The sequence below is a fragment of the Haemorhous mexicanus genome, chromosome 18, assembly GCF_027477595.1.
Source record: "Haemorhous mexicanus isolate bHaeMex1 chromosome 18, bHaeMex1.pri, whole genome shotgun sequence".
Lineage (NCBI taxonomy): Eukaryota > Metazoa > Chordata > Aves > Passeriformes > Fringillidae > Haemorhous > Haemorhous mexicanus.
Window position 1 is genome coordinate 13,170,421 of NC_082358.1, and position 15,813 is coordinate 13,186,233.

The 15,813-nt window shown below is 49.8% G+C and overlaps 1 protein-coding gene across 1 annotated transcript; it reads right to left on the bottom strand.

Moving 5' to 3' along the window:
• Positions 1-1,266: 1,266 nt before the first annotated feature.
• RBM38 (RNA binding motif protein 38) lies at positions 1,267-15,813 on the bottom strand. Its single transcript, XM_059862572.1, has 4 exons — positions 15,455-15,813; positions 14,629-14,752; positions 13,959-14,013; positions 1,267-2,707 (listed from the first exon to the last, which is right to left on the bottom strand). The coding sequence occupies exons 1-4, from the start codon at positions 15,620-15,622 to the stop codon at positions 2,404-2,406; spliced, it is 651 nt and encodes a 216-aa protein (XP_059718555.1). The 5' UTR covers positions 15,623-15,813; the 3' UTR covers positions 1,267-2,403.

The following is a 15,813-nucleotide window of genomic DNA, read 5'->3' on the forward strand; positions in this document are numbered from 1 at the left end:
CCTCAATGCTGCTCCCCAGCAGCTCCCAGCACCCTCATCCAAAAATCCTGCCCTCCCTTCTCCTCAGGAGCACTCCTGACAGGGAGAAAGAAGAATTGCTGAATAATCTCCAGCCCCGATAGCACTTCAAAGGCAGGGCCCGGGCCAGGCTGCACTCCACCAGCGCCAGGCTGGATGCAGCACTCGGCTCTTACTCCTTTGGCAACCCCACAGCAGTTCCAGAAAGTAATTACTTAAAAAGGAAATAAATGTCACCCACATGGTTGTAAGCAAAACCCCGGGCAGGATGAGCAGAGCCCCACCAGGATCTGCATTCTCATGCAACACAAGCAAGGCAGCAGCGAGTTGTTTCCATTCATCGAGATGGGCTCTTCACTCTGAGGGCTACTGGTGACATTAGACATGCTCACCGTGGGCATTTAAGCTCCCCAGGGCAGCCACAGTGCTGAACTGCCTCTGCTTTCATCCTACAGCATCCTCTTCCCCCAGGATGGCTTTAGGCATCACCACCAGAACCAGCAGCAGATGTTGGTGCCAAAAACATGGCACCAGGCCTGCTGTGACCTTTATGGAGATGAACCAGATAACTGGCATGATCAAACAGAGTCATTTTATTTACAGATTAATTCTTGAAGTTTGTAATTGTCAAAACCTGAACACTGAACTTCTAAAGCAAGTTGGTTGGGGGAAGTCAAATGTAGCACCAGAGCAGCGAATGAGGCTTAAGGGTGAAAGTCTCTCTGCTGCTGGCACCTGCTTGGTTCTGCTGGATCTGAGACACCCTCAGCAAATCCCCTTAACCAGGACAGGGCTCTGGCAGACTACTCCCCTTCAGAGAAACTCCATTTTCGAAAAATAACCCCCAACTTATTTTAAGCAAATAACAGAAGGGAAGTGATAGCCCGAAAACTCTGGGATGAGATCCCATCTGCCCCTGCTGCCTCTGGAGCTGTAGCAGAACCAGGATGGCAGCACCTCCCACCCTCTGCTGCACACAGTGTGAGGAAGCAGTTGGCACCAGCCCACGGGGTTCTGTGAGCTCAGAAACCCCGAGGTGCCTTGGGACACACAGAGCAAGGGCAGTGTGGGACACGCTGCAGGATGCTGGCAGCACCTGATGCCTGCTAGGATGGCAGCAGGGGGTCCTGTCAGTATGCCCACCCTGGCACACTGGAGGGTGAAGCCCAGCATGGCCAGACCAGGTGGGCTGGGAAATACTCCCTAAGGCACTGCAGCCAAGCAAACATGGTACCATACAGCATCGAATAATCTTAAAAGTTAAAATAGTTTATTGCTGTCTTTGTAGAAATGCACTTACATCGCCTGTTCTCTTCCTTTATTTGGCTGCTGGATTACAGGCATAAAAAGGTTACATTTACCCATTTGTTCAGCAACATAAGACCTTTTTCTCTATTGCTCCACTCATTATATTCTCCTAAACCTTGCTGGCCAACAGCCCCAAATCTCTTTTACATAAATACTGTAAATGTCTCCATAGGTTGCAGCATTGTAACAAAAGATCTACCAAAGTAGACAAAATGTTCAGTATTCTTGGTTGGTTTTTTGCATTTAAAAATATACCTAAATTTGAGATAATCTTAACAGAGTAACAATTACAATAAGAAAATAGTACAGTGCGTTGACTAAAGGAATATTCTGCTCTCCTTCAAGCCAATATTCCCTTTTGCATGTTGAAGTGATTCAGCAATTACTTAAGAACTTTTACCTACATACAATAATTTAGTAAAATGAGAATTAAACAAGGCAGATACTTACTACTATTCCTCTGTCTGCAATTCACAGCTCATGCGAATAAAATCGCAATAAATATTAAAAAATAGTTTTTCTTTTGCTTTTTTTTTTTTCTGTAAGGCATCTCTGAGTATTACAAAGTTTTTGTACAACCAAAAAATAAGATTGCTTTTTTTCCACGTTCTCCAAGTACCTCTGCACCTCACCAGTAAATAAGAGGATTGTAGGCTGGATGAGGAAGGAAGGGGGCAGAAAGAAGACCACAGGTGATGGAAGCAGACTGCGATGTGTGCAAGAATCTGTCGTTTTCCTGTGAAACATTTCAGCCGCTTTTAGAACATCTTCAAGACAGTATCTGTCCAGATTGAAGGAAAAAAAAAGGGGGGAATAAAACTTACCAGAAGTCCACTTTCATAAGCACAATCAGACTGCAAGGATTTGGGGGTTCGCCCTCAACACTATAAATAGCTTAGGCATCAATACGCACCTACATCAGGGGGATAAAGGACTGGGGTGATTTTTTTTTTTTTTTTTTGGTGTGGGTCAGTTTTTTGTCTCTTTTATAATTTTTTTTTTTTTTGTGGTTTTGCTGTCCTAGTGGTATCCTTGCAGGGTGAGAGATTGTCCGGGGAGGCCGGGCCGGGCGGGCCCTCACTGCATGCGGTCGGGCTGCAGCTGCTGCGGCTGGTACTGCACGAAGGCGGCGGCGGGCGCCGCGGGGGTGCCGGCGCTGAGGGGCGGCTGCACCGTGCCCGTGGTGTAGCCGTATCCCACGAAGCCGGCGGCGGGGGAGGCAGCGTAGGGGTACTGGTCGTAGGCAGCTGTGGTGTACTGGGAATAGGCTTGGCTGGCGGCCGTGTAGTCGATGTAGGGAGACGTGATGGACTGCACGGGGGTAGGGATCACCACGCTGGGCTGGATGATGGCTTGGGGGTAAACATAGTGAGGCGTGAGTCTGTGGAGGTAAAGGGAGAGAGTCAGTGAGGGGCTGGGGTTGGCCTGGCCTGCACAGAGAGTCAGTGAGGGGCTGGGGTCGGCCTGGCCTGCACAGAGAGTCAGTGAGGGGCTGGGGTCGGCCTGGCCCCTCTTCCCCTCAGATTCATGAAAACGGTGCTGCCCAGCAGTGCTCCCCGGGGGCGGGATGAGAAGCAAACACACGTAGACCTGAGGGTGTGGTGCAAGGTGAAGCACGGGCTGCTGCTAATACACACACCCCGGTCCCCACGGCTTGTATCCCCCACCATCCAAGCTGCTGAAATCCAAAATAAGCTCCCTGGAACGCCGTGACACAGCCTCTGGCTCACCTCATTTCCTCAGCCTCCTGCCTGTCCCTACCAGCCTTTCTGCCTCCTGTATTGTCCATCAAACTTGGGTGAGGGTCCTGAGCACCCACACCCCCTGTGGGACACCTCCTGGCAGCAGGGACAGCGTGTCACCCTCCACGTGTCCCATCAGGAATGACCACTGACCCCAGGCCCTCCAGCCTGCCAGGTGTTATCAGTTACTACACACTTACACCATGTTTCTACAACACTGCATGTTTAGGGAATGCTACAGGGTGTTTGTTGTAAAACACGAGATATTAATGCTGCTTTCCTCCCCCCAGTAGCTGGCAGGGCGGTGACACCCCTGCGTCCATGTGCTGTCACATCTGCCCCTGGCATCTCCGCTGCCCTTTCCATGAGGGCCCGAACGTGCAGCTTCTGCCAGGCTCGCCCCTGCCTGAGGAGCTGTGCTGCTGAGAGCAACTTAACAATGTCACAGTCAATTAAAGTCCATAGATGGAGGGATCCTGGAGGTGATTAATGCAGGAGTGCCTACTAATTTGTTAGAAACTGCTAATGAGGAGGAAAGGGGAGGGGGGAAAAAAGCATCGAAATGAAAGGGCTCTACTTTCCAAAGGGCTTATGTCAAGTCAGGTCTCAAACAAGGCAAAAACTGTGCAAACCTGAAGGTTTAGGTACATCCACACAAACTGCCACGGGCCAGGCAAAAATGGGGAATTTGTGTGTCCTGAAGAGTGTGGCAAGGTGATACATATGGGTTTTATTTAAGAAATAGGGGGTGCAGGCTACCACCAGCAAATGGCACAGTGCCAGTGGAAGATCACAGCCACCCTGGGGAGAAGGTCCTGCTTGCTGAACCACATGAGGCAAAGCCATCCCGTAAAAGCTTGTGCCACCCTGCCTCCAAACCCAACTCATTTTGGCCAATAAAAAAAAAATCCCCAAGGCGAAACTCTGCAGAGAGATTATGGAGATTCAAATATTTTGGGGATTTTTGTGTGGATGTGTGTGACAGCACTTTTTCAAACACAACCACTTTTAAAAGCCTCCCACAGGCTCTTCACAAGGCACAGGGCTGTACATGGTTACCCTCATTCTACCTAACCATCCTGAATCTCAGCCACCACCTGCAGTGTGGTGGGGTCCACCTGGGGCTGGTCCCTCCTACCCAGCACCTACAAGGCTGTTCCCACTTGCTTTACAGCCAGCACTGGATGGTTCAATCTGCTCTTCAGACAGAAGAAACGCTTCCCACAAACAAGGGCTCATCTGAGCCTACTTTTCTCTCCTTTTCCCACTCCCATATGCAGTTTGTTTTTGCTTGAGACAATTTACATGACAAGAGAATGACTGCTCTCCTCTCCCCACACAGCAACGCTGCCTCTGAAATCAGGGTCCTTCCATATGCCCAGTGAGGATTAGATGGAGGTGAGCAGCACCTCAACCTTTGATTCAGTGCAAGACCTTCTTCTGAGGCCACCAGACACCCCTGGACAGCAAGAAGGACCTCACAGTCCTCCAGCCCATAAGCACACCATACCCAGCATCACCCTGTGGGTAACAAGAATGAGATGAGGCAGCAGAAATGCAAAGAATCCCTTTTTGTTCAGCTCTGATCTAAACTGAACAGCTGAATCAGAGCTGGAGCTTAGGCACCAGCTCAGCCCAAGGGCACTCCATGTCACACACTCACACCAGGCTGTGGCAGTCACCTCTTGGAGGAGCAGGGCTCAGTCCCACCCTGAGGTTCCTCACTGGGGGATTTTCTCTTTCATTTTGTTTTAAATAAAGAGGTGCAATGCTGCTCTCTGGGCCTGCCAGGGTCTGGGGGAAGGCTCTGCAGAGGCACCCCCAGGCACTGGCCCTTGGGCATGGCATGAGCAGGCTCAGTCCATGCTTATTGCTCTAGCCCTGGTAGATCAGTCAACATCCTGCATCTCAGACAGGGATGGATGCTCTGGCTGCTCCTCACTTCTCCCTGCCACCAGGCTTCCTGGTACTCCAGGGCCCAACAAAGTTAAAATCACTCCCCAAATGCAACAAAAAGTGCACAATCTGCTAAAATCCACCCGGTGGCAGGAGCAGTGGAGGGGCCTGCACTTTTCCTGCCCACAGGAATTCCACCTGTGCTCACCAAACAACCAGGAGAGCCTGAGAGACTCCTGGCAATCCAGCCAGAGCATCACCCTGTTTGAGCAGCTCCTCCATGTCCCTTGCTGCCACCCAACTGCTCTCCTGAGCTGGCACAGCCCATGTGGGGGACGTGGTGCCACCAGGGTGAGTGGACATCCCCAGCTCATCCCAAGAAACTCCACACTGTTGGCTTTGCTTTCACACACAGAGCTCCTCAGTGGGCTCAGAGACAGCAAATCTGCAACATCCTGCACTACATTTTTCCTTCAGCAAGGGAAAAACTCCAGCTTTTCAGTGCTACTTGGAATAAAAAGCACCATTAGCTTGGAAGGCAGAATGCACTCCTGGACCCTGCTCTCAGAAATCCATCCCACCAGCCCAGTGCATACACAAGCACACATCACTCACAATAGCTGGTACTGCACTAAAAAACCACACTCAGCAACTCTAAGACCTGCTTCTAAAGGGAATGTCAATGTAAAAGGGAAGGTTCTTTTGGTCTGTAGTATTTCAATAATTCAGCTAGAAATTTCAATCAAGGTATTATGCAGTTTGGTCTTCTGAATTAGGTGGACAGATGGCAATTCATCAACCAAAACAAAGCACACAACCCAAAGTAAGGTCACTTTGATGACTTGCAGCTACAAACAAAACAAACCAGTGCAGTAGGATGAAGTTCTCTGCTGGCTACATTTAGCATCCACAGAAAATCTTAAAGTATTTGCCCCTCTTCCATTATTCCTGAACATGATCTTTCAGGAGATAATTATTTTTTTTAAAGCAAGCTGTTCTGGAGTTCTTTTTTCTAGAAAACAGCAAACTCTAATCTGAATTTCTACAGGATGAGTCACATCTGTGTTTTAAGATGCCTTTCCCTTCCTCCCTCCCTGCAGTTCTCCTCCATCCCCCATGATAGGCCCTGCCAGCCAGGAGAGAACTTCATCAAAAACACACACGGTGTGATTATAAAACACCAACCAAGTGATCAGCCGTGGCCATCACACACCAAAGTCACCCTGTGAACAGCAGATGGACGAGATGCTGCTGGCACCACCATGAGCCACGGGCAAAGGCCACCCAACACAAGGAGCAGGGTCAAACCTCAGCCCAGAGGCAGCAGTGGCACTGGAGGGACAGCAGGAGGGACAGCAGGGACTGGTGCCAGCCCATGCTCCTGACCACGTGGCACCATGCCCCAGCAGCCAGAATGGAACCAGAACAGAGATGGTTACAGAGCTGCTGGCAGAGGGACACAGGCTCTGTCCTGCTTTGGTGGGGGACGGAACCAAAGGGGCCCCGTTGTGGTGCAGGCCTGGGTGGAGATGTTCAAACATGTCAGGGGGGGGACCCATGGCTCCAAGCAGATGAAAAAGTCCCTTTCAAAACCTGCCATCACCCAGGTCTCCCCACCACAGCAGCTGGGTAGGGCAGGGCTGGCTGGGGGGCAGCAAGAAAAAAGGGACAAGTCAGGAGGAAATGTGTCCCACTTCTCTCCCCAAACACTGAGGAAGAGGAACAAGCTCTCATCAGCAGAGGTCCTCTCAGAGACACTTCATGTATTTGACCATTTTGTATCTGATTTACACCTAAAATGTGCTTTAGCTGCACCTTCTCAGGACTTCCTACACTGAGCCATGAGCTGCTCCTGCAAGCTGCTCCTGCATGCTGCACGAGTTTGGGAGAGCAACAAGGTGGGAGTTCCTGACCCCTCGATCTCTGCCAGCCCTGCTGGGAGCTGGTTTTGTCAGCTCTGAAGAGGTGGAGACAGCTGCACTCCTCTGTCAGCAGGGACACGGCATCACACAAACATTTGGGAAACAAGGAGGGGCACAGGGCTCTTGGCAGCCTCACAGAGATCAGCACACAAATGCCACCACCACGACCAGCCTTTTATTCCTTGAAGAATAAAAGAAACAGAGCCCTTTGTGTCTGCCAGTGAAGGCACAAATTCTGGCATTTGACCCCAGGAATTTGGCCTCCATTTCCACTAGAGCTGACCCATTGGCTGCCACAGGGACACCCACACTGCCACAGCACGTGATGGCAGGGGGTGCTGGGGGTGCTGCAGAACCAGCTGAGCACAGCCCCTGTGATGTGACACCTGCAGGCACTGCCTGCAGGGCAGATCCAAAGGTGTATTTTGAATGGGCTCCTGAGTTTAAAGCTGCTCTGGGAAGCACACCCCACACCTGCACTGGCAGTGCCAGGGCACCACGGCACAGCTGGGGATGCAGGCACACATCCTGGTGTGATTCACACTCCAAGGAATTGTTCCTGAGGGACACTCCCAAGCCAGCAGGCACTCACCTCGAGGAGACACGCAGTAAACGTGTGTGGAGTGCAGGCAGGGCTGGCCACAGGTATCATACGGGCCCCAGCCACGATGACAGGCTGTGGAAATGTGAGAAATTCAGGTGCTGTTCTCAGTCCAGACATGAGGAGGAGGCTGCAGGATGTCCCTGCCTGCCCACCAGGACTCTCACTCCAGGAGGGGATCACAGTTTATCCACTAACACCTGGGTGCAGATCAGGACATTGGCTGTGCCCTGATCACTCCACCATCCCTCACCATCCACTGACAGGGCTGGGCTCTAACCACAACATGACAAACCTCCAACTCCTGAAATGTCCCTACTAAAGCTGATTTAAAAATGCACTGAAATGTCAACAGCTTCTGCCTCATCAGCCAGCTATCCCAGCCAGCTCAAAGTCACACAAGGATGAACTCTGCAGCTCCATGGGATTTATCATCACCTGCTGCAGTATGACACAAACAGAAAACAGCAAAGCAGTCAAGACAATTTCTGCTCCTCTTGTAACTGATTTGCCTGTCTGCCTTCTCCTCATCCTCCTCTGTCCCTCTGAGAAGATGTACACAGCAGCCTGTACAGACAGGTACAGAACTGAGTTTCCTGCTTCCCTGCTGGGAGCAGATGTCACCACACCAGTGGCAATCACCAAGGCATGACATGCCACAACAGACTGTCCCACACTGCAGTCAGTGGGGAAAAAACAGAAGGAAGTAAAAAAAAGGCTGCAGACCAAAGATGGGAGTACACCTCCCAAAGATCTAATACTTTTCCTCAGCTCAACCAAGAGTCTGAGATCAACATGCTGAGCTCCACCATGAATTATAGCCAGGCTCAATAACTTTATCCTCTGCATCTTGCTTCCCCCACACCCAAAGGAAGAAGGAAAAAAAAAAAAAAAAAAACTCCATGATCCCACACAAAGGCATGCTGGGCCAGACCAAAAATAGTTTTGGAGAGAAGCAGGCTGAAAAACACTCAGGTAGCAGGAGATAACATCTGCCTGAAACAAGAGCCATCTGGCACCAAGGAAAAAGCCACATGGAAGTTTATCCACAACTAGTCAGCTCTCCAGAGAAGGAAAAAACCCCTCCCCTTTCCAGTTATCAGCACAGCCAAACCAGAAATTAACTGACAGAAGAAACAGGGACTGTTTCACACCAGTGCATGACAGGAACCTGAGTCCCTCAACATCCTTGTGAGGAGCCTGGTAGGATGGCAGGGAAAACCAGGGTCTCCAACAGACCAACCCAGGAAGCCCCAGAATTCTGCTTTTGACTGAGCTCTCCAATTTTCTTCTGCAATTTAGAGAAAATCCATGGCAGAAACATCTCTAAAGTCTTCTGAAGTACCTGACAAATTTTGGAATAATACACATTAGTGACTACTTTCAAGTGGTTCCATTTTTAACTGACTTACTTTCTTTACATGTGATCCCTTCCACTGACCTTTAATTAAAACCATCCACTCATTTGATTTATCTAAACCCATCTCTTGGAGAGATGAAGTATTTTTAAGTAGAATGCTTCAGCTATGGAAAAAGCAATGAAATATCTCTTTTTGATAAAAGAAGGCCTACACTTGACAAAACAAGTAATTAAGTAATTTCTCAGTCAAGACAGAAATTCCATTTTAAGAGTTTGTGATCTCAGCTACCAGCTGTGCCTTTGTGGTAGTAGAACATTTAAGACATCTCAATCCTATCCCTCCACACCTTCCTGCAAGCTGGCATCATGGGGGATGCCTGGATCCAGCATGGTTTTTCCAGCCTCTGCTGCTTTGGCCAGGGCAGCTCAGCTCTGACAGATGAGAGATAAAATGCTCAAAGCTGGTGACAGGGAAATTGCAGGGGACAGCACAACTCTGTTTACAGCACTTGGAGACTGAGAAACAGGAGACAGAGTTTTAACTCCGAGGTCCAGGACTTTTCATCTTTTGTGATCATGGAGTATATTTAGCTCTGGTATGTAGCTTGCTCCCATCCGTGGGGAACAAGTTCTTCATAAAAGTCGTATTTAGAAGTGACCCGGTGTCCTTGCTACCAAATTATCAGCACAACAACTGTCTGGTTCCCTGGCTGGTGCCCTCAGCGCCAGGGCAGGATGCCCAGGGCTGCATTCATCATTCCAATTACTGGGCATGTGCTTAATACTACGAGTTGGGGCCCATATGCCAGCAGCTGCTCAAAGGAAACATGAGATCAAGCACAAGCTGAGCTGCTCTGGAAATTCAGACGTGTGCATCAATCTGCGACATTGGGACTCTGTGGCATCAGCCAGGTGAATTTTGGATCTACCACTCCCCAGCTTATGCACCAACAGGAAAGGACTCAGGTCTCTGCTGCTGAGGAGGATGAAGAGGAAATCCACCAGAGGCAATGGAATCACACAGAGAAGATGGCACAACTCAAGCCATGTGCTGTAAAGACAAAGCTAGAGCCAGCTCAGGCTGTCTCTCCATCACACACAAGCCCTGACTGCCCAGGAATGGCTCAGATCCTTCACTCAGAGCCTGTCCCTTGCAACAGGTCTGAGCTCACATTATTCACAGAGCCCAGTGTGAGGTCACTGTATCAGACCAAACTTTTGTATTGTTTTACAGGCAGAACGTGAGCAAAGTCTGCCCCAGCCTCGAAAAATAGGCACACCAAACCCTTGGGTCTGACACCAGCATTTGGCATCTTGAAGTAGATGTTCAAGAAAATTCTCAAAGCTGTCTGAGCTGCTTATAAATACATATTTATGCTTAAAAAACACGAAATAAAATAATAAAAAAAAAAAGAGATTTCTTTCTGACTGGCAAGCATTTGGTCTGAGCAGCAGTCACCATGCATGAGAACCAGCAGCTGAAGCCGTTAGGAAAATGGATTTGGACATTTCTTAGGAAATGCCCCCTTTTCCCCACAAGCTTTCATGTTCCTGGCACAGGATAACACCAGGTGCCGGGTGCTCCATCCCCACAAGCCTGGCAGAGTGGGCTGGGATCCTGCAGCCTCCAGCTCTGGGTAAGTGGGCAGTGGGAAGCTGGAGCAGGGGGATGCCAGCTGACAGAGGCTGGGCACAGCACGTGCCCCTTTTATAAGCATAACCACAGAAAAGATGAAAGTTTGTTGCCTTTTATTTTTAACCCAATAGAGAAATTTTAAGGATAAACAGCTGCAAGGGAGGCTGGGCTGACACAAAGAGAGACTTTCTTCACTCCCTAACTGCAGCAGCATCAACGCATGAAATTTTAAACTCAAAGAGATTTAACTCTTTCTGATGTTGTCAGAGACCAAATGTGGGCCAGAGGCAGGAGGTCACCAAAACAAGTAACTACACATGGATGGGGTCTCTGGAGCAATGGCATCCAATGTGCAGCTATGGAAAGAGCTGGATCCTGCCACAAGAGACAGCTTTATGTTTGCAAGAGCTCAGTCACTTAGTCACTGGTAGATCTCCCACACAGATAGCTCCTTCGCTGAGGCACAGCCACAGGAATGCATCTGCCATATGCTGTGCCCAGAGCAGCAAGCACAGAGGAGAACCAGGGAATCCCCACTCCCTGCACAGACTCAAACCTGCCTCCACCTCCAGAGTCCCAGAGGAGGGAACCACGAGGTGGGACCAAGCAGCTCTGCCACATCACCTGATCACATGAAGCATGGCAGCTGCAGGGACACGCTGGCACTGCCAGGTGCCTCCAAGCAAAGCACAGTCTGCAAGCCCCAGGCTGAGCCCCAGGCCCAATGCTGCTTCCCTAAACTCAGCAGCCGGATCTCCAAGTCACAGACATATCCTTTGCCTTGCATTACTGTTAAGATCTCTGGTTACAACAAGCTAGAAACTTCTTTTCCAAACAGGATTTACTACTGACTCCGTGCTGTCTGCTGTGCAAGTGCCTCCCCTGCCAGGACAACAGGAGGAAGGAGAGAGGCTCCTCGTGGTTTCTCTTTCTGTTCCGCCTAGCCCTGGCAATATTTACAGCTGCATTTAGGTGTCTGGGGCTGGGGGGGAAGCCTTCAGTCTATAAATAATCCTCTCTGGTGTTTGGGTAATTTTCATAGTTTCCATTCATTTCAGGTTTCACCAAAACTTGTGTTTTGTGGCTTGATAGCTGGGACATGACTGGCTGCTTGCTCTTCGTTAACTGCCCAGGAGTTAACGGTTCTTCATTCATTCCTGCCCTGCCAAGCCCAGCTTGCTCACCAAGCGCCCTGTGCCCCATGACAATCATCTTTTGGAAACCACAATGGCAACCCCTGGGCACAAACACTTAGCAGAGACAGGAACTGCAGGAGGGAGAGCCAGGCAACATCTCACACCAGGGGCAAAGCAGCCGAGCCACTGAGCTTCCTTTGGGAAAGGTCGCGATCCACCCAGCGTGGTGCAGACAGACAACAGCAATTCAGTGACAGACCCTGACAAACTCCTCATCTACCCTCATATCCCACTGAGGGCCAAGGAAATTGTGGGTCCAAGGGAATGCAGGAGTGGAGCTTGGCAAGCTCTTAATTTTGTTGGTCTACTGAGGAGACAAAGAAGGAACTGGCAGCCAAGCTCTGCTGCTCGACCGAGCACCTGAGGCTTTGCTCAGAAGCCACAGAGCAGCCCCAGTTGTGGTGCTCAGGTAAAGGTGGTGCTCAGGTAAACACATTCTGTAAAACCCACATTTCCAGTGATTCTGCTGCAGCAATGACTGAATTCAATTAAATTCTTGTTTACTGATGCTTGCAAATAATGATATATAATCCCCTGCCTCCAGCCCTCCATTCTCCTGGTTCCTGTCTCTTGGCAACTGATAAATAATTTATAATGTTCTCCACTGTATGTGCTAACTGCAGCTCTGCTGGTTTAATGATGAAACCAATGCCTAAGAACTGCAACAGGAACTGCCTAGATCACAAGGAACATGTAATCAGTCGATCCCACACTCCTCTGGATGTGAAACCAAAAGCAAACTGTTGGAAAAAAAAAAAGTTTTCAAGAGCTGTGGCTGCAGGGTAGGAAAGGCACCCAGAAAACTGCAGATAATCTGCAAGGTGCTCCTGCCAACAAGAGGAGTTTTAACGGGCTTCACCATTTTGCTCTTCTCTGCTCCCATGCATGGCAGGACTTGCCAGAGGCTGCTTTTATTGGCAACTTCTCTCCCACACTCCCATGCAAGTCTCTGGGTTCGCATCTCAAGGTGCTGCTGCTTTGGGGGCTATGAAAGCTCTTGCAGCCCCCATGCAAGGAGAGTTATTAAAAAGCAGCATTTGGTCTACGCAGACTAACATGGCTGTTGCCCCAAAAAAGGGGAGACTCTTCCTTTCATGGCAGCTGTTTTTCAAGGCCTTCCAGCAGAGCTGTAAGCGCTTGCGAGAAGCGGCGTGTTTGAACCACACACAGCACACGTACACGGGGTGTGCACTATTGTGGCAACACAGCCTCTTCCATCCAGAAACTCATTGGAATGAGATTACCCAGGCAGTTGGCAACTGTGGCCATAAGGGCAGAGGAATGAAAGTTTTATTGTCAGCAGATTTTTTTTTTCTTTAAAAAAAGAAAAAGGAAAAAGAAAAAAAACACCCCACAAAAAACGAGCGGAGAGCAGGGAAGGGATGAAGTATTACTGTTGACAAAGGCCAAAATCCCATCTATTTATATTAGAGTCACACAAAAACCACACCAGGGCAGTGCTCAAAAGCTTTAAAAAAATGCACCTACTTTCTTAATGCTCTTAGAAAATAATAATAAAAAACCTTATCAATATTCACTTTCTGAAATGGTGTAAAAAAAGAGCTGCATCAATCATTAAACAGTTAAATGAGGGCAGTATGACAGTCACTATTGTTCTCGTGAAGCACACTTGTCTTTTGCCGAGCAGCTGCCAGATCCTATTAGATGTATAAAAAGAGGACTTTTCTAACCGAGTAGGGATGGTATAAGCTATTGAAAACAGCAGACAAAAGCCCACTTTTGCAGACTATTCAAGCCTTGTATAACATCTGTCCAAAATCAATTTTTGACCTAATGTTACTTTCATTAAGTAACAGACTTTGTTTCCAATGCAATTTGTTTTCTAGGATAAAACTGTATCCTAAGCATTATTACGTGGGAAATGGCACAGAGGAAGCAGAGGATCTTATTTGGGAAACATGAGAACAGAATTTGCTTAATTGTTTTGACACCTTAAGTACTATAATAGAGAAACTATTTTCCATTTATTTGAATTCCTCTGAATTCTTGAAGTTGGCAAAGCAGAGAGCAATGCACTGGGTTTATTATAACTAAGATTTACTGAGGATAAAGAAGGATCTTTGGGAATTACATTAAAGCTGACAAACGCACAAAACTTCTGAAATCTCCACCAGAAATAAAGTACTCTGAACATTAACAACAGCTGTTGAAACCGTCCACTCTTGATGGCAAAGGCTTTTTTCACACATTTTAAATAATGAGGAAGTTGATTTGTGAATCTGATTTCAAACAGACCGTTAGGAAACATTTCCACTTACCCAAAGGGTCTCTGAATGAAGGCTGGATGTAGCTGCTGCACACCTATGGTAAAACCTAAAAAAAAAAAGTTCAGGAAAAAAAAGAAATATTAATGAATGGCATCCATTGTACCATTCAACTCATAACACACAGGCAGAATTACAGCACACGTCTTTGCATTTGATCTGCTATGCATGTGAGCAAATTCAGAGCCCCATTTAGAAACAAGTTAAATTTAACATGCATATGTGATATGCACGAGGAGCAGATGGGAATTCATGATGAAAGCCCAGTGTGAACGTGCTGCTATGGAACAGACAATGGGGTATAAAGCCTTATTTTACACACTGGGTACTGTGGTCATTAAACCGAAGGGAGAAATGACAAAGTGGATCTTACTGTTAATTCTCATGTAACAAAGAGGTCAACGGGCAAACAGATCTGCCGTGGAAGGGAACAGCTTTAACACAGTTATATGAACTTCGGTGAGTAACACTAGTGCAGCAGGGCTGAGTAAGAAGATACAGCAGAGAGGTAACTGGACCAGGCAGTGTCCTAAGCCAACAATCAGAACTATGGCGGACAGATAAATGTGCATCGTCAGATCAGATGATTCCAGCCCGAGGAACTTGTTTCCCTGTCTTACAAGTTATTCTAATAGAGAGAGATGGGATCTCCTGGATGCCTCACCAGTTTGAATACTCCTTGGTTTTGCTCCCAAATACGCCAGGTTCACATTTGCTTTCCTGCCGTCAATGATGGGGTTTGGGTCTTTGCAAGCTCTTTCAGCAGCAGCTCTGTCTGCCATGGTCACCTGGAATCGAGCATAGCCTTGTTTGTAGCAACAGCTCTTTGTAAACACTCCAGCAACAGGCACTGAAGTGGAGTTTATTTATTGTTCTATTTTGAATCGGGAGCTGAACTCCCTTCGTGCAGCCTCGCTTACACGGCGAGATGGGAAGGGCTGCTGGGACTCGATGGAAAAGCGGGCGCTCCCCCCGCGCCCGGTTTCCCCGCTGGGCCGCTGCCAGCTGTTTTCCCCGGCCCTTCCACCTCCTCCCCGTGCCTTTTTTAAGAAGCTGGCGGGGCCCTTCCCAAAACCCCCGGCGCACAGGAGCTCAGCGCAGCCGCGGGCGGGATGCGGGGACCCGCACGGACATCGGGAGGGGGGAGCAGGTGCTGAAACGAACGGCACGGCCTCGGCCAACACGGGGGGCTCCTCCCGGGCCCCCAGCCCAGCCTTTGTCCTGACCCAGTCCCTCATTCCCGCAGCGGGCACAAGCTCCGCGGCAGCCACGGGACGGGCGGCGGCTCCGCAGCGCCCGGCACCGGGGGGTCCGCCCGGCCACAGCGGGACTTTGTCCGGGAGTTTGTCTGGCCACACCGGGAGTTTGTCACCGCACCGGCGGGCTCGCCAGTCCGGGGCTCGGCTGCCGACCCCTTCCCCGGCGCACGGGGGGCAGCGGGGGCAGCGCCCGTCCCGCCGCGGAGCGGAGCGGAGCAGAGCGGCACTTACAAAGCCGTATCCCCGGGATTTGCCGGTCTGCCGGTCCGTGATCACCACCGCCTCCTCGATGTCCCCGAAGACCTCGAAGTACTTCCTGAGGGAGGAGTCGGTGGTGTGGTAGGGCAGCCCCCCGACGAAGATCTTGGTGAAGGTGGTGTCCTTCTGCACGGTGTGCATGGTGCCGGCAGCGGCCGGCCCCGGCCGGCATCCACCCCGAGCAGAGCCGCGCCCCGCCGAGCCCTCCGCGGCGGCCGAAGGCAGCGGAGCGGCGGCGGGTCCCGGGCCCTACAGCCGCCTCATGGCCGCGCCTGGAGCTGGAGCCGGAGCACGGCCCCACCGAGCCCGCCGGTGCCGGTGAGTAGCGGCCG